This window comes from Phalacrocorax aristotelis, chromosome 6, assembly GCF_949628215.1.
Source record: "Phalacrocorax aristotelis chromosome 6, bGulAri2.1, whole genome shotgun sequence".
In the NCBI taxonomy this organism is placed as follows: Eukaryota; Metazoa; Chordata; class Aves; order Suliformes; family Phalacrocoracidae; genus Phalacrocorax; species Phalacrocorax aristotelis.
In genome coordinates, this window is record NC_134281.1 from 2,327,662 (window position 1) to 2,349,713 (window position 22,052).

Genomic DNA, 22,052 nt, shown 5'->3' on the forward strand with positions numbered 1-22,052 from the left:
CGCGGGGTGCGGCCGCCCCGGGGCCCGCCCCGCCCCGCTCCTATTGGCCGAGGCGAGACCAAGCGGTTAGTCATAGGGCGCGCAGCGACGTCACTCAAGGGCCGAACTCCGAAGGGCAGGGGCGGGGCGCGGAGGGCGCCCGGGGCTGTCGTGGCGGGGTCAGGCCTAGGCGGGGTCAGGCCTAGGCGGGGTCAGGCCTAGGCGGGGTCAGGCCTAGGCGGGGTCAGGCCTAGGCGGGGTCAGGCCTAGGCGGGGTCAGGCCTAGGCGGGGTCACTAAGTCTGGCCTAGCCCCCAACACGTCACCAGGTGAGGAACCAGCACAGTGCTGCCCAGGGGCAGTCGCACCACGCTCTGGGATGAGATGAGGTATTGATAAACAGGAGTTTTTCCAAACAAAAACCCCCCAACTATTCAAATAAAGTTTGCAACTGATTCCTCCTGCCGCTGGCATGGCCCCAGCCCCCTCACCCCACAGATGGCATCTCGAGACCCTCACCAGGGCACAATCCTTAGTGCGGTGCCACGCTTTCGGGCCACGACAGCAGGGCAGATGGATGCAGGGCTTCCCTCCACGCCGCAGCAGAACCACTCAAAGAGCAAGATGGAAGACGCACCAGGTGCGAGCACAGCAGTGCCGAGGGCATCACGAACCAGCGTTTGATGTGGTGCTGGAAGAGGGCAAAGAACAAGCTCCCAGGCAGCTGGAGGCTTCAGAAAGCAGCATAAATAGAAAAGCTGACAAATGCCACTTGCAAACTGGCTCTACGAAAGTGTAAAGAGAGTCAAGCAGTGCTGGTAAAAACAAAACCCCTCAAAGACAGTCAAAAGAGCAGAAAAGTCAGTAAAGAAACTACAGCTGGAGGAGGTAAAGAGGAGACGCACATCTCTGAGCTACCCCAGAAACCTTAACGGCATCACACGTCGCTGTGGTTGTAAGCATGACTGCTTTAGCAACTGGTGTTCTTGCTAGCAGTGCATCCTTTTAGCAAGAAAGTGCATGATTTCTTACAAAGAATTTGATCAAAATAATATGAAAAATCCCCCCACAAAAAAAAATATAGACTGTTATCATACATAGGCAACGAGGCATTCAGGCTTTGTCTTCAGCCTGTGTTTTATTCTATTTCAGAAGCCTGATCTTGCTCTTTTTCATTCATTGCAAAAGAAAGAGTAGACCAAATAAATCTTAAAAAGCCCCACCAACCCAAACCAAACCACGACAAAATGCCCTGCAATTCAGTGGTCCATCAAGCCTTCCATATGCCAACCCCCGTTAAAAATCCTCTTGCCTGTTCAATCATAGCAGCTTGAGGTTACTCTTTCAGCTCCTTTCCTCAATCTGCAGGATTCATGCGTCTTTTTAATGTTTGGGGTTTTTTTCCCCCCTTATGCACCAGAAATATTATTCACACCACAGCGGCGATTCATCTGACTGTAATAAATGAGGAAGACTCCTCATTGTCAAATAAACTGAAGTATCTTTCCACATTCCAAGTTAGCACAATTATACAGAAGCAACTCAGCACTTCACTCAGACTCTTGCAAGAATCAAGTTTAGCTTTAAATGTTGCACAACAGCTTCTCTCTCTACTCACATAATCGCTGTGTTTATTGAATAACATGGTTTATGAACTTCTCCCCGATAGCTCTTTTCAGAGAGAAACACAAATGAGACCAACAAAACGCTGTCAGCATCTAAACCAAAGACGTAGTCAGAAGTTGTAAGTTTCACAGAACTACCACCGAGAAGGTTGTCCCCCACCAAGCGCAAGGCTTACGGTCACTCTCCCAAGACGAGGTTAGGTAGTTAACGCTCCTACCGCACAGCTCGTGCCAACCAAGCATCAACCAGGCAACAGCACTCAACTATTTTTTTTTTTTTTAAAACAAAAGCATGAAATTTAGAATTCGTTTAGAATTAGCCTCATTCATATATTCAAGGTTACCATTTTATGACTGTTTAAAACATGAGGCTTCTTAATTAGGCAAGGAAAGACTCCTTGATGTATCTGCCTACATGGAAGCGATGCCACCCACCCTCTTCATTGTTAGATAAGTGCTTCAGGGAGTCAACCTGTTTGCTCCTCTCACAGATGATCCAAAGAATTAAATTTTAGCATAGATGTGTTTAGTTTAGCTTGAGTGTAACTGTTTCCCACAATTTGTTAACGAGATCTTACATATTTCTAACAATAATAAAAGCAGCTGTACTACTACAGAGGAACATGCAAAAGACTGGTTTTCAACAACACTTTATTGAAGCACTTCAAAATGATCACAATGATAGATGTTGCCTTTAACAGAATAAAACCTGTAATGTCTTAATCAAAAGGCACTAATCCTGGCACAAAGGTCTACTTACCCACCTTCCACTGTGACGGAAATAAAAACATCAAATATTTTACTTCTCCTTTAAGAGTACGTGCATACCCCCTTTGACCACCATTCCATGTTTGTCATTTAAGTGACATGTAAAAGAAATTCCCTGATGTTTCGCCAAGGCATGCTTTAACGTTCAGCATCTGTAGTCCCGAAGCAACAGACTACTCATTGGAGATGTATGGTTTAGCGAGACAAGTCATTCCGTGCTCATGTTTTGGGAATAAAAGTCCTGAAGCACATACCAGTCCCAGGCATTCACGCACTGCTTCTCCTTTAACACAATTGATTGCTTTGCTGTTCGCGTAAATCAGCAACACACCACTCTTAACAAGGTAGCTTAAACGACCTGATTTACACTCCCCCTATTTAGAAGTGACACGGCGCGCTCTAGTCAGGGTCAGTGCAAGAGCAAGCCAGCGAGGAGCAGCGCTGGGGCATGCTACCAGGAGGAAGCGCGTTTCTTTCACATTCAGTAAAGACGCACAAAGCAAATCATGACATGCCACTGCACAGCCACAGTAACTACAAAATTAAACCTTAGAAAAGTTAAAAGCTTGATAATCCAGCTAAGTCACACTTCAAGTTATTACAGATCCCTGCACAACGTTCCTATATTATTTTAACCAGAGAGACTGTTTAAGGCATTTTCTTTGGCCTCCTTTCTTCTACCAGAAAGTGAAGATTATGCAGTTTTATATGTCAGCATCCAAAAAGGACCGTCTTTCCAACCTGTTTCCATGAAGATGCAAAGAGAAAGCACAAATCGATAAGAAACTAGATGATTTGTTCCACAGATCATGAAACAGCTCCGCATTTGTGCGTATTTCATGTTGCCAAGCAGTAGGACAGAATTCCTCTGTGCGACTGCTAAGACACTCAGCTGCACTCAGGGCAATGATGAGAATTAAGCTGCTCTGTAATTGCACTTAAAAAAACCACCATCCACACTAACCTTGCTAAGACATTAACAGTAAGGAAAACTTTCACACAGCCCAGTGCTGTGGGTGCATATGCAAACATTTCTTCATGGTCCAGTCTAAAGACATGTAAGAGCAATCACTTGTACTGAACAAAACCAACAAGAAGAATTTAGAGTTGACAGCTGTTTTAAGTCATCAGGACGCTGTACAATACCAACACGAAGCCATGAAGGTATGACTGGTGCCTAACTTGCATGCTTATTCATGACCAAGAGTGCTCTCTGGCTCAGTATTTGCCTTTTCACAAGGCCCCGTTTTCTTAATACGCTAATGGTCAAGGCCTACTGCAGACACATCAGAAGAGGGCTTCAGGACTACACCTACTGATATTTAAGTACAATAATTTACGTTACTAAAATGTATCCCTAGAAGCAACTTTTGTTAAGAGAATGGAAAATTTAATCAGTCTTTTTTTTTACTGTCCAGGCTCACACTGCCAAGGCAAGCAACCATCATGAGAGGTTAGACTGGCCCAACAGATCTCTAGAAGCAGAACACGGCTATAGCATCCACATTCAGAAGACAACAATGCTAATGCCTATCTTAGGCTCCACACCTTTATTAGAACAGAAGAGGTTTAACCTTGGATTTAACTGTGCCAGGTGAGTAGTTTTTGCAGTCCAAGGCTGAAAGGTAGCAAGAACAGCCTCACTTCTCTGGAAACACTTACTACACTTCCCTTCTGTTTCAAAACAAAGGTAGCTGGAAATTAAATAAAGCCCTCACACCGGAAAAAGTGTAATCCCCTGCACTGGATTCAAATAATATCTTCAAGGTCTACATCTCTGCCACATGAGTAACTAAAGGCATCTGGAAGAACTGTACAAGAACAGTTGTGAAAACTGATTTAAGTGATTAGTACTGCTATCAGACCAACCAGGGTGACAAATCTTACAGCAGCACTAACACTACTACTAGCACTAATTTGTCTAGTACTGTATTCAGATTTTGGATCTAGAGATCTTTTGCTTTGAACGTTAACTCCAGGTAGCTTGTCTTGCATGCAGGAAACACCACCAACTGAAGAAATATGCACACAGTCTTTTACTCAACAGTTCATTAGGCCTTCCCACCAGCCGAGTTACTCATGAAGGATGCTAACTGACCAGTACTCAGGCCTCAAAACTAACCTATTACAGCTCAGTAAGTTTGAATTCTTACATGGAGGCAGGCCATGAACAGAAGACATCCAACTTGGTACCATTACTTGGAAGATGTTGACATACAGTCCTATAAGTTAATCAGTGACCCAAGAGAAATTAATGCAACAAAGCATTTGGGAAGATCGGACAGTTTAAGTTCAGACTAAAATCATGAAAGATTTTGTTCAAGGCCTCCGTCAACAAAACCCTCACTTTCCAATGAGCTAAGAATCTTTATGCTTTAATTGGCAATGAATGATCAGGCACTGCTAGATCTGAGACACTAGAAAAGCAAAGGTTCTTCTCTAGGCTTGATGACAAGAAACAAGCTTGTAGACACATGCATTTTTCTGCTGAAGACTGAGCTCTGGAAGGCTGCCCCTAAAGACCCTTCAGCTGACGAGTGCTTTTCATAAATATAAAATAAAAAAAAAAAGCACTGAAGTCTGCTGAGACTGGCTAGCTAAGCTTGCTCATGTAGGCTGAGAAGGCCCCCAGGCCTGAAAGGTAGTTTTATAAGCATTTCATTCGAATAGTTGAACCACAGAACACAAAGAAGGTCAGGTATTTACCGAGCCCTCTTCCCCCACTGTAATCTGTGGGAGAGGAGACAGACATCCCATAACATCTTTCCGTGAGTTAAGCCACATCAACTCAGGTCAGTCAGTTAAGTGTCAATACAACCCTCAAAACATAAGTTTATTGAATAAAGCTGAAGAGCAGTAAACCAACATATGCATCCACCTAAATAAAAAAATTCACGTATTTACAAAGTTCAGTAATTGTATAAGTTGTTCACATGCAGAGAGTAATGCACAGGTTAACAATTGGTAGTGTTTGGATGCCATAAACGCTGAAAGCAGTGAAGTATATAAACACCAAACACATCAAGTTTAGCTATAGGCCAGTTAACTAAACAGTGACCTGGTCCCCCACAAAGATTCACACATTCTAGTTTAGTTTCCTTATTTTAGGCACAAGCAAGTTTGCTAAATAAAAGTAACTGTAGCAGTTCCTGGTGAACTGGGGACTACAGTAGCAAGTTAATATACCCTCTCCTCTACAGCACCAGAGTATGAATTAATTGAAATCATGCTTCAGAAAACTGAAAGGGGACAAAAAGTTAAAATGCAAGTTCAGACTGAATGCAGGCAGCATGTAGTGTCTGTGCAACGGTGCGATACTTGGTACAGAACAGTAAGGCCATGGCAGTCTAAATTAAAACTGGCTTGTCGTAACTGATATGGACTAAACGGTGTTTCCAACCAAGGACTCCGACATAATGCGAACTACATTTAGGTGAAGAATCACACACAGTGTGAGGCAACACAAGCGGGTGTACCATGTATTTGCATACACTAGTAAGCTACACTGACATTACCGTATGAACAAACCAGTCTTAACAAGTCTGTCCCTTTAAATATACTGAAGTCATTGAGAAAGTAAAGCTACAAAAACATTACAATCTTTAGTTTATACATACTTCCCTATACTGTAGGAGCTAGTCAAGAAACAGGATCAATTCATCGGCTCTCTTGTGCTTTGACACAGTAGAACATTTCATCTTGCAACTTACAGACTTCGCACATGGTTACATCAAAGCAGGCAGGTCTAGAGTTGTCACAATAGCCTAGATATTCCATAGCACCAGGTGAAACTGTGCCCAGCCATTTCATGAGCAGGAGAGACACTAGACAGTTACATAGATATTGTGCTAAAGGTCAACAACTGACTCTATACAAAAACATCAGTAATTTAAGTGTCATGCAGCTGCTCAGAATGCGTGTTCTGGTTTCAGATAGAGACCACTAGTATCTGTAGATAGAAAAATGTATTTGAACAAAGTCTGATGTTCCTAGCAATTTGTTCTCATGCTGGAATACTCTGATTTTTGAAAGCTTGACAGAACGGTCCGTTCCCATCCCCCACACAAATGTTAAACAGAAGCAACAAAATGATTTTAGAAGGTTGACTCTTCCCTAATTCATCATGAGATTTTTCTTTTTCAAGTGACAGGGTAAGATCTCAGCTGTAGATTAGTGATGCTGATCTATGCCTTGTGCTCCCCTCTGCAAACAGTTTCCATTTCTCTGCTTACATACACACATTACATGCATTTGTGAGATAAATCAGTATCCCACAACTCACGCTTAAATGTTTTCTAACTACTGTATGTGGCATCTTACAGAATCTTAATGCTGTCAAGCATCAGCATCTTCAAGCCACTAAACACTAGAAATAAAACACTTGCTGAAAATCATATAAAAACCTGGCCCTGAAAAACCAGAACAGAGTGTACCATCATAGTTAACATGGTAGAGAGATTTTTCTTTTTAAAAAGCCCCCCCCAAACCTCCCACCATAGATGGTTGTAAAATAAATATTTGTGCTGACTTTATCATGACAACTCTAGTTGTTTTGTGACAGAATAGGAATACAAGTCTTCAGCAGTGCACATGAGAAATGAACCGTGAAAAGGCAGATTCTTGATACAGGATTTTTGGGTAATATCTCATTATGGAGGGAAGTGGACAATTGATATTATGGCCAACTGGTACTGGAGATTCCAGGAAGACTTCAGCTTCTTCTAGATTTTGAATGCTGAATAAGCCACTGAAGCGTGATATCTAAAGAGAGAGAGAAAAGAAGTTCCATATTCAAGTGTCTATCTGTATTTGTATAACTAGCATCGCTTTGGTATGCCAGGGTCCTCAAATACATGACAGGAATATCCAAGCCCTCCTCTAGAGGATGGTCCAAGACAGATCAACAGAATGATTTTGGGGAACGCTTGCTGCCTGTGCTTTGGTCCTATGACTGCCCAGCATCCTTGAAGTAACATTTAAAGGAACTGCCCCAGACATCCTAGTTCCTCAGTCAGCTACATCTCTAGGAAAAAGACACTCCTTAATCTGATACTTTGGTATGGGATCAGCATTGCTCTACTTAGCCAGTCTGCCTCTCCTCACCTGATGAGAGCAAAGTTAGTTTAGCCCTACAGTACAAGGCATTAAGGTCCTCCATGCTTGAAAGAGGGTCTCCTGAGGAAGTGAAATGCAGCAGCATCATCATCCCAGCCCAATGCTTCCAGCAGCACCTTCCCTACAGCATCAGTGATGCTCAGCTGTGCTCGGAGCCTTGTGTGGGAGATGAGATAGAAGGGAGTATCTGCTTCTCTTATCCACCACGTTTGTATCTCTAACTGACAGGAACTTCTTGGATAAGAAGCCAGCAGAGTTCCACAGGCTGTTCATTTTTCCTGGAAAGAAGTTGAGTCCTTAATACAAAGCCATTCTGGTATCCTCTATATAGCTTGTTCCCGTGACCACCAGCCTGAGGTTTCCCTCATCAGTGAAGTCACGTTAGCCCTCCAAAGCACCAGTGTCAACCTCATGGCAGCCACAAGAAGGCATCAGAAGGATGGCGAGTGTTGCCAAGTACTGCGTTTTCATTCAGTTGGGATTACTCAGTTTACTTGCAATACTAGTGTCAAGTACTTGGTATTACACAGTACCAGCGTTTCTGCCTTTGAACTCCAGAAATTTTAAAGCAATTGATGTCAGCACCAAAAAATGTACTGCTTGGCTGCGCGGAGTAGTGGCTAGCACAGGCCACAGCATGAACCGCTTTGATAAGACAGCAAGGGAAGATGGTTATTTCAAGGGAATGACTGCTAAGGAAAAACTTGCTGCAAACACTTGCTAGCCTCATGAAGTGAGGCAGAGTTGAGTACCTGACAGAAGTATAAAATCATTTAGGCCAAGCTAACAGTGAGACTAGTTAGCTATTTGCTGCAAACTAACTGAAGGCAGGCAGCAGATTTCACAGGAGACTGACACATGTTTTCATAACTACAACCTCTACCACTTCAACACCAGTCAAGCTTCCTCACTCCCATCAGGAGTTACACCAAATTTAACCAGTGCACTTACATTGTTCTCTGATTTGTTACCAGTTTCCTGAAGCCAGGAAGCTTGTGTTTAAGGAGTTACCATCCCCCAATGCATCCTCTGACAGCTCTTCATAATGCTTAGTGTTTTAGGTTAATAGTTACCTATATTATCTTTCTCTTTGCAAGAAATTGAGTAGCAGCAGATTTCTCTGTCCTGAATAGCAGCAAGGTTCCTATGAAAGAGAGAACATTTCAACATACACATCACTTGCAACAAGGACTCTCATACTGAGTCTTCCCCTCCTAACTTGTTTCTGTACAGTGTTTCAGCCATCTCCCATTGCTGGGGTTTCTGCTTCACAAATGCAAGCTTCTTGATCCAACATCTCTATGTACAGGAATTCATTTATTGAGTTAAAAGTAGCCTTTCTGAGGAAGACTTAGACTTACATCTTTTCAATTAGCTGTTTCTCATCCAAAGCATTAGGAAGGTCTCTCTTATTTCCAAGTACTAGAACCTGAAATCCAGAGCAGAATGAAACAGTTGCAGCTCTTTTTAAAAAACAAACAAACTTCAGGAGAGCCTGACAAGCAGTCTGCATTAGGCTACTAAACCTAATGGAACAAGACATTCGCTATTAAACCAGATCAAGAAGGAAGGCTGACCTAGTCACAGGAAAAGAAGGGGTCCAAAAAAACCGATGTGCAAAAAGCAAGCATGAGCACACACCAACTGGTAAAACTGAGAACAATCCCAGTAGACTTCCAGCTGAGATCCCCCAAACTTACTCTATCCTTCTGTACTACACTCTGGTTAATCTGTACTATAGTAGACTCCAGAAGAGAAGCACACACTCATACTGTGGAGTATTCTAAACTACTGTTCCAATTTTTTTTTTTTTGTGGGCACTGAACAGGAGTCAGATCACTGAAGGATTGACTGAGGTCAACAATTTGATTTAAGGCACTAAGGGCAGGTATTGCTCATACTTATACTAACCAGTAAGGTTAGGCCTTACACTTGACTTCGAGTTCAAGCCAGACTTCAGAGTTGCTAACGATATGCATGTTCCTCAAGCAAGTTTAATACTGTGTAAGGCAATATTACTTACAGGGATTCCTTGTAACTGTGGCTTATCTAGAAGGTTGTGCAGCTCATTTCGAGAGGCTTCTATTTTTTCACGATCTGCAGCATCTACCATGTAGCTTTAAAGAGAATTTAAGGTTAGGTCAGAGAGACTGAGCTACTTCAGAAACAGCAGTGTCTCCTTTACACTGTCAGTTTTGAGCACATTCAACAAGGCTTTAAACAAAGCTAGGTCTACTGAGCAAAGAATTTGGTGCTTTTAAAAGTTCGCTATGATCAAAGTAGATGAAAGCTTCTTTCAGTTAGCACCACCCCCCTGTTCAGACAGGAAGTAGGTAGCACTCCAGATCAGACACTGATAAGAAAATAACCCACCCTGAGCCCGGAACTTAAGGGTAAAAAAAGGTCAATATGGTTGCAGTACAGTTTCAAAATTAAAGCGAGTACTACTGACTCAAGCATGCGCTGTTAGAAAGGCTACACACAGAAGAGAAGCAAATCTGAAGTTAAGTACTAGCCAAAGGAAGACGACACTTACACAATAGCATTAACTCCTCTGCAATATCGCTCCCACATGCTTCGGAATCGTGGCTGCCCTCCTATATCCCAAATCTTAAGGCAAGGGAAAAAAGACAATTTAGCCATGCACTGTGTTTAAACATGTCACGCAAAGATAAGGCAAGAAGTCAAAACACAGGCTTTCCTTTCTCCATAGGCCAGCTGCAGGACCTCTCACATATTAGAACAGAAATAATCCCTTGTACAGCTGCTCAAAGCTTGCAGGCCCTATAGCGTAAGATGCAAGCTAGAGCATCTCACACCAGATGTGAGAACGCACCTGTGCACAAAGGTTACAAACTGTGGTATACAAGAAGGTAAAATAAGATATATTGACTTAAAACTTTGCTTTTGATGTAAGCCTTCCCTTAAGCAATATTGATGAGCAATATTGAAGATCTGTGGGCCCTAAACATGTGAAAATTAACTGAGATTAAAGCAAGGCAGCATTATTACAACATTGCTTTAACTAGTCCATGAACCTGGAAATCACATATAGTCTCATTTAAGAAACCCCACAAACATAAGTGTATTCTTAAGGTATCTGACAGAGTAGCTGAGCCTCTTCAGTTTCCTGTATTTGGCCCAGTGGTGGAAGCAGAACAGAGCAAACATATGTAATTTTAAACTAGAAGCTGAAGACAACCTTGCATGGGTTTAAAAAGAGACAGTCAACAATGGTAACGTACCTTTATTGTAACATTACCCTTCGTAACTTTTCTCATGTTGAAGCCCACAGTAGGAATCATATCTTCACTGAATTGACCTGACTGGAAAAAGAGACAGTTAAATTTAGTGCTTCTCTGATGCAGCTAGTTCACACAGTAAACTTTCGTAAGCTTTTTCTAACTATTTGCCTTCCAACCGAAGGCTTTATAGCCAAGAAGTCACAGATATTACATTCATGTGTACCAAAGCTTATGTGAGGTCAGTCAAGTCATTTCTTACAAGGACTTAATTTTTCAGGCCTTGAGGCAGTCAGGGGAACAAAGTGACTTAGGCAGAAGTGCTTTGTGTAGCTTAACAGATGGACAGCCAGGGCAAGTATAGGAAGAGAGCCATTCACCTACTTCTGCTGAAGCCAAGTTCTGTACATCAGGATCTCCTAGTTACCTGGAAGCTAGAAATATCCAGAAGATTTTCCTCTGATGCAACTCTATGAGTATGCTACTCTGTGGAGAACACTTACAGTAATAAATCACCCTTGTGGAGTAAGCCTCCAACCCACAGGTATGGGTTAACTCCCTGAGGAGTTTCAAAAGGCTGGAAAGTGGAAGGACCTGACAAGTCCGCTTCCTGCCAGGCTATGCAGTGTCCAACTTGTTCAGCAGTGGAAGAGGCAATCAAAATGCCACTGGAGAGTATTGCAGCCCATTTCCACCAGAAGTTCAGCATCACTTTAAGCTCTGACATAACTGCTGCAGAACAGTGTTGTATTAGAGAGACTCTCCAGCACCAAATGTTTTACTATCTGTTACACTTTTATCTGTAACAGCTTGAAAGCCAAGTTCATGGCTATCTGCTGTAGCTAACCCAGGAGCCATAACAAGTGTTATCAACAGCAGTACAGATTTCTCCCGTGCTCCCTTAGCTATTTGGCAGAAGATGAATCCCAGCCTCAGTGGTCATTATGTATTTCACTCCATTCGTTGTGTGTAATAGAACCAGACAGTCAACCAGGTTTGGAAAAAAGGTCGACTCAGATGCATTCACTTGTTCAATTAGGGTTTGCTATCATAGCAGCAAGAGAGCCTGCTTTTCTCCCCTGACGTTGCACAGAGAAGCTATCCCGAGTTAAAAGCCCTTTAGGATCTATGAAGCAGACATCACATCACCCTGTAGAGTTAGGGACCAGCTCCTCCCAAGTTGGATGCAGTAACTAAGTCTGACTGGACATGCTTTGAGTACATGCTGTTTAAAGTTTGCAACCAGAAGACTGCCAGCTTGTAATACCAGTGCTTTGTCACTCACTTCTATGCCCAGAAGCCCACACTGTCTTCAGTTTGCTCCCCCTACCTCAAACTCCCCCCAAAAAACCTGCAATACTCCACTAGCAAACCAAAGCTTCACACAGTAGACTCCAGTATAATGCTGATAAACATCAGAAGTCAACTGAAAACATACAGACGACAGCAGTCTCATTTGGGCTTATTTGGCCAAGTCCTTCAGTTAAATGGCATGTTGATCTTGCTCTTGACCTCCAAAAGGAGCCATATGTCCAGACCTTGGATTTGAAGCCAGCATTCCCCTGAACAGGTGGTGATTTTTCACATTTTAAGATCTGCTTTCCAGGTGCATGGCTATACAGACTAACAGTCTCTTAAAAGGACTAAAAAGATAACAAAGTCCTTGAATCCAAGGAATGCAACAGTAAAAACAGTGATGACCTGAAACACACACAGCTTAAACCTCATTAGATGGGTGCTGCTGCATTCTCATTTGAAAGAAGTTTCAAGCATTTAAGCTACAAAGAGCACGTATCAATCTCATGCAGCACTGCTTCAGAAACTAGTCTAACCTTTCTGCTAACTTAGCGATGCAGGTGCACAACCTGAACGCCTGTTCATTAGCTTCCCCTTCCTGCCCTGAAAGCCCAGTGTACGACTTGTCCATTTCAGCCAGTTTGATTATGCATAGCTCAGCAGCAGATGGTTAACAGTGCTTTCCATGTCTGATGCAGTTTAGTTCAGTTCATAAAGCATGCGCTGTCAGTCTTGCCTTTGAAGGGTCAGCTTGCCATGGTTGCTCAAGAACCACTGCATTCCTGCCTCTGCAGTCACACCCTACACCTACATCTTCTAAACAAACATCTCCCCAAGCACTCCCCGAACCTCCATCGCTTTGTGCTTCGCATTGCCCCATATGCTATCAGCTATTCCCACTCAGATACTTCCAGATTCTTCACTCAAGAGCTGTTCATGTTCTCTCACTGCTCTTTGAGGATACAGATTCCTTCAGATTGGAACAGCACCTCATTTGCCATGTGTTTAATGTAATGTTGAAACTACTGAAGCTTCCTTGTGGTGGATCACAGAAGAGCCTTCAGAAAAGCTGCTGCACCTTATACTACTTTCCAAGTACTCTCTACCCACGCTACGCATCCAGGTGGCATCAAAACTTGTTCTGACTTGCTTTAAAACTACACTACAGAGTCTCTCAGTTACAACCTGAGTTTCAGCTTTCTATACTCTACTTTATAGCTGAGACAAGCCAGCGCTATCTGACATGCTTTTTGAACTGTCAGAAACGGAAGGAAAGGGTAGCAGGTGCCTTCACCAAGCTGGCTCCAGAACACAAGCACACCCTTTCTCTCTGTAGGAAGTTTGGAGGCTTTGGATTCTGAGGTGAGGTGGGCACTTTATTGCTTTGAGGCACACCTGTCTGCAAGTTCTGAGCATATTGATCAACTTCATCTGAAAGACCTTACTCTGATATAAGCATGGGTGTTCCTCTGTTCGCAATCAGTGAACCTAGAGAAAGTTATTGGCAGTCACATTATCTTTTAAGATGGGTCACAAAATGGTTAAAATGACTGTAATGGATTTTGCTAGCAGGCAGTGATCTCTTTTGACAGGTTCTGCTATTGTATCCAACTGTCTTGGTCCAGAAACAGTTCTCTAAACCCAAAATCTAGAGGGCTTTTTCTACTACCTCTACAGAGGAAAAAAGCCAGGAAATAGGCTGCTTCTTAGAGTATTCATACGCAAAAGCTACTTGCACAGCAAAACAAGAATATGCTTTTATTAGGAGGCAGTTCTGTTTGAATCAGACTTCCCTCTGCCCCACCCCCAGCAGATTACTCAGCCCAATCACTGTGCTCACAATATGATGCTTTCTCTTCTAAAATAGGCATCCGCTTTAAAACAAGTTTGATAAGCACAGAACATTTTCAGTTCCCAATCTGAAAGTGCTTGGCTGTTGTTATACACAGTAGCATTGCTCAAACACTCAAGGACAGCAAGAGCAGTTGCTTACAAATCTAGCAACAGCATCTCCTTTCAGGGCCTGTGAATATTCCAACAGGCAGACACTGTACTTCATCCAGGTCTCCTGGAAGATCAGCCTTGGGAAGTACAAGTGATTATGAATTACGCCATTAGCTCTGAGGTCATGCAGACCATACCACAATACAAACTGCTGGCTGAAGGTCACAAAACTCTTGCCCCTGTGTGAGAGATAAGAAAGAGGGAGACTAAACAGACCAAATTTCAGAGACCAGATGCCAGAAAGAACCTGCATGAGTAGTCTTTAAGCCTCCTGGTTTAAGAGACGCTCCCTTTTTAATCCTCCAGGCTCCCGGAGACCTAAGCACATAGGTTCACACTAAACTAGAAGTTTAGTGCCCTCTCACTCCTAAAAAGTCAGGCACAACAACGGGCACTGAAGTTCTGCAGAGTTCATATTAAGGTAGTTGGAGATTAGCATTCAAGTTTAACCTCTGTTTAAGGGAAGACCGTACTAGTCACTGTTGCATTGATCAAGGTGAGTTGTACAGAAAAGCCCTCTCGTATCTGGATACTGTACCATGGCTTCATGTTTGGTATGTTATGGATAATGGACATACAACCCATCTTTTATAAAACTCACAACTGATTACAGTCACCCCTCTATTAACTGGGCCCTGGTGCAGGAACACAAAAGCTTTGAGCTTCCGTATGTTGTTGGGACTTAGTGCAGAATTGCCCAGTTAAAGCCTCCTTGGTCGAACAGGTCTTATATTCAAAAATCACTAAATCACCCCCAATACTAGACCTGAAGCACTTTAAGGCAAAGGGGTTTACTAGCTAGCAAAGCAGGCGATGACAAACCGGCTTTACACGATGCTTGCCTGCTCCAACAGTTATTGTAACAAGTTGGCAAGTGAGAGACACAGGTAAGACTGTATCATAGGGCAATGTGAACCCATTCACCTGCCTGAGTACTAGCTTATGTCAGATAAGGATTATTCAGATGAGCAAAACTGCCTCCAGATGGACTAAGCCCCTGCACTGTATTCCAGTAAGGCAGGAGTGCAGGGCCAACACCCACCTGCATGAACCAGTTTGGGTTCAGCTCACCTTGTACCTAGTATTAGCACTAACTCTGGCACTGACCGCAGCACTCACAAGGTGCACTCCCCATCTCACTACCAGATCCGAGCCTGACCCACCCGTTCCGCACCAGCTACCACTAGCTTTGGCGTGTGCTCTGAAAACACCACCAAATGTGCCGACGCACAGCCACATCCACAAGCACTGCTTTTTACCTGTGACCCCGCAGGCTGCCTCTCTGGGTCTGTGCCCCGTCCCTCAGCCCACCAGCAGGCCAGGGGCAGCTTGGCCAGCCAGCACCTGAGGAAGTCTTGCCTCAGGAACGAGCCAGCAGCGTGCCAGGTACAGGTACCATTCATCTCCCAGAAGGGTAGGATGAGAAGACCTTGGGCAAGCATGTAACTTACCATCACCTAACATACCAGAAGCCTACAAAGGATGCAAATTCAGCCTTTTTTAACACTTACTTAATATTGAAACAAGCTGCTTACTAAACCTAGCACTTCCAGTTGCCTTGGAAGTCAAAAAAAGCAAACCAAACCACACTCTGGCTACTTCATCTGCCTCTCCATAGCCATAAGCTACAGCCAGAAGACTGCCAACTTCCAGGGAGTTATGCTTACCAGACTGTCAGCACCAAGCCCTAATGCAGCTTGATCAAGTAATTGAGCGTAAGACTGGAATTCCTGCTTCCTGTATCTTCCTTAAAAATTCATTTCAGTACATTAAAGGAACCATTAAAGGCAGAACTCAAACTGCAGCAGCAGAACCAGTGTTCCCTCTTCTTTCTTTCCAGCTGGAACAGTAGTAGTTCTCTCCTGCTGGCACTGGAAAGCACGCTGCCTGCAACAGCCCATCCACATGGTCCTCAGCCACCAAGTCACAGCTACGAGGTTTTGATTCCAGAGCCTGCACAAGGAGATTCTTTATATCAAAAGAAAAGGTCAGGGCAGCCATTAGCTTGCATCTCAAAGCTAACATGGTTCATTACTGTTACAGGATAAATTTCTTCATATGCTGGTTACTACACAATGAAGACTTTTATCTCTACTCAATACTTTTTATCCACCTAGATCACGAACAAGCTTAGCCAACTAGGAAACATCACTGGAGCCTGGATTCCAGCGATGACACTCCCAATCTCCCTGAACTAGCAAACTACCTTAAGCCCTGCTGTTCTTCGCTAAATTTCTTTCTTTTCACACGAAGAAAAAAGCTGCATGTCTCAGAAATATCTTTAAAAAAAAAAAAGCAGAGTCATTTTAGCATTACATAAAACCTACCCCTACACTAAGCCTCCTCTGCAACATTCATAGACTCGACCAACAAGTGCATCATACATGGACAAATCAACTCTCTAGTTTCTGTAGTCTAGCTTCCTTCTTGAAATACTTCAGTGTTTCAGCTACTTCTTGTGATCACATTTAGAAGCTTGAACTCTAGTTTAGAAGCTTCCACCCTTGTGATCTAACAGTCCCTTGAAAGGCTTTACAACAGCACTTCTATGAATGATTGCTGCAGAAAGCAAAATAGCTTAATCTGACACAAAAAAATGCATTTATTTCCCAACCCTAACTTCAGTGGAATGAAGGGCAAGGAGATGGACTGCTTATGGTGTAACTACCACACAGCAGCGAAACAAGACCTAAAAAGGAGTATTTCTTTCTACCAGTCAGTCGTCTAAGAGCTTAGGACACTTCATGCCTCTCATAGTCATGGAAGCATCTTTCTCAAGGTGTTACCACTTAAAGCTCTTCCACTGCTTAAGAAGTGCTACACAGGGACTTACGACCACAATGGAAAAAGTAGATGTCTATTTCAGTCACCTATTTCAGACCCTCTGGGGTACAGCAAGCAGGACCTCAAAGAAAGAGTATTAACTGCAGTATGAGTCACCTCATATTAGCTTATTACCTAATGAAGTGAGGCAATCCATTTCAAGAGACCTCTGTGATTAAGAAACACTTCACTTAAAAAGGTATCAACTTTCTCACTTAACTACTATGCATGCATACGCTATTTATGACCTACCTGGGTGTTTCAGAAGGCACTAAAGCAGCGGCAAAGCTCTTTAGAGCAATCTTTTTCCGTACCTCTCTGCTGTGGCTTCTTTAAGTCAAAGTTACTTATAGTCATGAGGATGGAAGGAAGGCACAGGTCCCATCTGGGCCGAAGGAATCTTGTGTTGAGAGGCGCTTGAAAAATTGCCTCTCTCTAGAAACCAAGGCCTCATTCAAAGGCTTGTCAGATATTCCAAATTTAAAAAACAAACCACACTAATTCAAGCTTTGTCACAAATCCTAAAAAGGGATCTTATTTATCCTATCACCACAAACAGAACAGGTTGAGTTTAGCTCTTAAACCTGACAATCATATCAGGAAAGCCTGACTCCCTCCCACCCCTGCAGTTCTCCCCTCCTGCCCGCCGACAATCAGGCTATCGAGCGTTCAGCGTTCTAAAACGCCTGCATCAAGGATCAATCTACCAGGCTTCAAGCAAGACTTCACAGCAGGAAACACTACTCTTCCATGAAGTACTTTTCTGAAACTGAACAAGTGTCCCATTATTCACCAGCACGCACTGCCCTGGAAGCAGAGTCAGTTTACTTGAGTCATGTTTCAGTTGCATCACGTGGCTGTGGAGCTCTGTTGCCTCCCGTACCTCCCCACACCAGCGTGGCTGGGACTCGCAGCTCTGACAGCAAGCCTGATGAAAGCCTGCTCGCAGACACTAGCTGCGGAGATGCAAACGACAGAAGATACTGCAGACTCCAGTAAATAATGGGCAGTTCAAGCCCTCAGATAAAAAGCTAACAATTCAAGACGCGATATCGGGATGACATGCAGTTTCTCTGAACAAGAGCCATAGGCCATCTCCATTATGGAAATCAGGACCAGGAACAAATTATATCCTCCCTTGTGAGCAAGTTTACTCATGCACATGGAAAACTTACGCTTAATATCTAATTAGAGACAGTGACTAATACGGAGCCTTCGCAAAGCAGAAGCTGCAGTAGTTGCATCCAGCTATAACTACATTTCACTGCTAAGGTTGGTTTTTAAACCTTCTAGTCAAACTAAGTTGGGTCTGATTACAAACTAAGTGCTTGTTTACACGGGAGGAATAAATATGGTCCAAACCAGCTAGCAACCTAGAAAAACATTATTCTAGAACTGGGTGGTTTGCCTTTCACAGCCTTTCCACTTCAGTGGTGGTAAGGCCTTGTATCAAGCCTCCTGTGTAATTGGCCTGAGTTTTCCCTCTAGTTGCATATGCCTGATTTGATTGGCATAGATTACATTAGAGATTTATATTAGGTTAAACTCACTGTTGTCAAGAGACTGGTAACAGCCCTTTGTTAGGCAGAATGCAACCTTACAAGCCATACCAAGTTCCTGGTATGTAATCCAGCTTTTAGAGCTATTCTATAGGATTAGCATCTTGCTGTGTCATTCCTTTCATTTTAGTTTTATGGAATCCCAATTCTTGACAGCTACATCCATCCAAACCATTAACTGGCCTGCAGAGAGCAGTTACTCTTTTCCAGCACTCATTTCTAAATGCATACTCTGAATTCAAGTCAGTCAATGAAGCAACTAACAAGAAGTTAGCTCTTCATGCCATGGACAGCACTGCTCCTTCTGGAAGAAGCAATATTGTGCTGATAACTGAAGCTTGTGCTGTTATTTAAAAAAAAAAAAACACTCACAATAATAAAAATCTGAGCAAGTCCCCTCCCTCTGTTTTTTTTGTACAGAGTCACCAGATTCCCTAATTAAAAACTTCAGAAATGTGACTTGCTACTTCCAAACCTAAAACAGCTAATTAGGCTGTGTCATTACACATAACAACTTCCTTATTTCACTCAGTTTTGCAAGACTGCCTGAACAACATTTACTCAGATAAATTTCTGGGTGCTGTTCTAACATATGGTTGAAACCTTGCAAGATTCAACCCCTAGCAAAGGAAGCTGCATACAGATGTCAGCTCTAGGTAAGAGTAGTTTTACCATTTGAGACAACTCAGGTGGACTAAACCAACCTGCAACTAGTACAACCTTTCTGTACTACCCCACACGTCTGCAGTACGGTTGCACAGATAACTCCCCGAAGGAGATGTGCTGCTGGTGCTACACCGAGAGAATGGCGAAGCGGTACTTGACTGTCAAATGCCATCACCATCCAGGCGCCACCACCACCCAGGATGCCGGCAGACAAAGAAAACCTGAAAAGTAATCTCAGTGCTCAAAGTTGCAAGAACACACCGATCAGTATCAGCTCAAGGGCCATAGGCTGAGGTTGTTCAACTATTTCAGAGTTCCATTTTTAGCAATCCAAGCCCAGAGATAAAGGCAGCCACCACTGTGGATGGAAAAAAGGCTTCTGGCATTCTCAAGTTAGTCCAGCAACTTTCACCCAACAGAACTGGGCAGAGGAAGAATTACCTTTTATGAGGGCAGACCCATTTCACATGGTTACCACGAAGCCCACTGAGCACCAACATCCCCAGCTACACAAGAGCTTGGTTAGGCTTTGACAGATAGTCAGTGTAACAAGGATTATGTATAACAGCAAGAGAATGAGAGCCCTTTTCCTATCCAGTAACACATTCAACTGTCACTTAAGTAAATAGATCCATAAAAATGCCCAGTAATATCAAGGAGACAGCCTCAAAAATAAAAGCTGAAGGTCTGCTCAGTCTGAGGTTGACGACATCAGCTTTCCCGTTCTAGGCGCGCTGGAGTCAAGTCAGTCATGCTCCCTGCAAAACCAAAAGGTACCCCTGGTTCCCCATTTCAGCCTCCCTACAAGGGCTTCCAGATTCCAGCTCGTCTCTTTGAATGTTTTCTGTCACACGCATCCACGGAACAGGCCACTGATGGAGCCGAATAAGCCATTTAAGCAAGACACTCTTTATCTTGTTCAACAATGGAAAAGCTTCACGTAGGAGGATTCCCACACCCTTCCTTCATCTGCTCCAGGCAGATCGTCAGATAAGCAGGCCCAAGTTCAGCAGTCTGCTGCTGTTAGGCTTGGAAGTTGTACTTCTTAGCGCATACCTTACAAGAAAGTAGATTATTCGGTACGGGTTTCAGCAATCGGGATAAGCAAAAATCTGAGAGAAAAAGCATGAGTGGGAAACATTTAAATCATTTACTGAGGAGCACTGGAAAAAAAAAACCAAAAAGAGTTTAACGGGAGAAAGTAGCTGAAGGCACTGCTTGCGTTACACTAGCGTGAGCCCAGGCTGAAGCAAGCCTTCGGAGGAGGGCAGAGCTGTGGCCCGACGGGGCCCCTCACGGGTCCCGCGGGCACACCGAGCCTTGCAGAGGCACCGCACGCTGTCCGGGCTGCGCAGGGCCGCCTCCCCAGCACGGCCAGACCTGCCGCTTCCCCCGGGCACCCCAGCCCATCCCAGCCCACCACGCGGGCGGCCGCGGCGCGGGGGGCCCGGCGGGCGGGAGCGAGGCCGGGCAGCAGGCCTCCGCCGCCGGCCCTCCCCGGGCGCTGCCGCTGCCCCGGCCCACCGCGCCCGCACGGCCCCCGGCACCGCCCACCCCCCGGCCCGCTCGGTCCCGCCGCGGCCCGCTCACCGCGATGACGTTGACGAAGGTGGTCTTGCCCGAGTATTGCAGCCCCACCAGGGTGAGCTCCATCTCCTCCTTCCAGAAGAGCGAGCGGAACCAGTCCAGCAGCCGGGAGAGCAGCGCCAGCATGGCTGCGGCGGGCAGGCCGGGAGCGCGGCGAGATCGGGACCAGGGCCGGGATCGGGCCGGGGACGGCAGCGGCGGCAGCTGGCGGCACCCGCGCGCTCCCACACGGCCCGGCTCGCCCCCGCGCCGCGGTCATATGACGCCTCGGCGCGCCCCGCGCCAAGAGAGGCCGCGCCGCCCCCTCGGACCCGGCCAGGCGACGCACCGCCCCCTGCCGGCGGCCGCCGGCACCGCGACCGGGGAGGACCGGCGGCGGTGGGAGGGCGGGGCGGGGCGGGGCCGCGCGGGGCGGGGCGAAGCGCCTGCCGCCCGCGCTGGGCGCCGCCATCTTGGGCGGGTGCGGTGGGGGGTGTGAGCAGAGACCCCCTCAGCCCCTCCATCTCGGGGTGCAGGCGTGGGGTGTGAGCAGAGACCCCCTCAGCCCCTCCATCGCGGGGTGCAGGTGTGCAGTGTGAGCAGAGACCCCCTCAGCCCCTCCATCGCGGGGTGCAGGCGTGCGGTGTGAGCAGAGACCCCCTCAGCCCCTCCATCTCGGGGTGCAGGCGTGGGGTGTGAGCAGACACCCCCTCAGCCCCTCCATCGCGGGGTGCAGGTGTGCGGTGTGAGCAGACACCCCCTCAGCCCCTCCATCGCGGGGTGCAGGTGTGCGGTGTGAGCAGACACCCCCTCAGCCCCTCCATCGCGGGGTGCAGGTGTGCGGAGTGAGCAGAGACCCCCTCAGCCCCTCCATCTCGGGGTGCAGGCGTGCGGTGTGAGCAGAGACCCCCTCAGCCCCTCCATCTCGGGGTGCAGGCGTGGGGTGTGAGCAGAGACCCCCTCAGCCCCTCCATCTCGGGGTGCAGGCGTGGGGTGTGAGCAGAGACCCCCTCAGCCCCTCCATCGCGGGGTGCAGGCGTGGGGTGTGAGCAGAGACCCCCTCAGCCCCTCCATCGCGGGGTGCAGTATGTTAATATTACGAAATATTAACCATAATGTTTTCATGTGATAAATGCAGAGTATTTTTTAACCAAGTGAAATATCTCATTAAACCTTGTGCGTGCTCTTAGAACTTCCAAAAACCAAGGGTCAGCCCGCATGACCTTGTTATTCTCAGCTATTCTCACATAACCAGCCATTCTCTAGAAGTTTTTGCCAGAAATCCATGTTCTTTGCATGGACTTTTCCAGGTGATTTACCGTGGATCTTGCCGCTGTGCTGGTCAGGTAACTAACTGGTTATTTTTATTCCTGGCCAAGCCTAGTTCTGTACAGTAAAGCCAATAGCAGG

The 22,052-nt window shown here is 45.3% G+C and overlaps 1 protein-coding gene across 2 annotated transcripts; it reads right to left on the reverse strand.

The window, feature by feature from the left end:
- Window positions 1-5,177: 5,177 nt before the first annotated feature.
- ARL8B (ARF like GTPase 8B) lies at window positions 5,178-20,999 on the reverse strand. 2 transcript variants are annotated; one of them, XM_075095596.1, is made up of 7 exons: window positions 20,667-20,999; window positions 10,732-10,812; window positions 10,023-10,096; window positions 9,510-9,603; window positions 8,848-8,915; window positions 8,560-8,630; window positions 5,178-7,132 (listed from the first exon to the last, which is right to left on the reverse strand). In XM_075095596.1, the coding sequence occupies exons 1-7, from the start codon at window positions 20,787-20,789 to the stop codon at window positions 7,083-7,085; spliced, it is 561 nt and encodes a 186-aa protein (XP_074951697.1). In that variant the 5' UTR covers window positions 20,790-20,999; the 3' UTR covers window positions 5,178-7,082. The 2 variants fall into 2 exon arrangements, with proteins under 2 accessions (XP_074951697.1, XP_074951698.1); XM_075095597.1 differs by lacking the exon at window positions 20,667-20,999 and adding an exon at window positions 20,133-20,219.
- Between the last annotated feature and the right edge of the window lie 1,053 nt (window positions 21,000-22,052).

What these genes read in the sequence shown, in the direction of transcription:
- ARL8B (XM_075095596.1), bottom strand. Translation starts at nt 20,789, where the DNA reads ATGCTGGCGCTGCTCTCCCGGCTGCTGGACTGGTTCCGCTCGCTCTTC. An exon ending in CCTTCGTCAACGTCATCGCG is followed by an intron (nt 10,813 to 20,666) that starts GTGAGCGGGCCG and finishes CTCTTTTTCCAG; the next exon opens with TCAGGTCAATTCAGTGAAGA. An exon ending in AGGGTAATGTTACAATAAAG is followed by an intron (nt 10,097 to 10,731) that starts GTACGTTACCAT and finishes CCTTGCCTTAAG; the next exon opens with ATTTGGGATATAGGAGGGCA.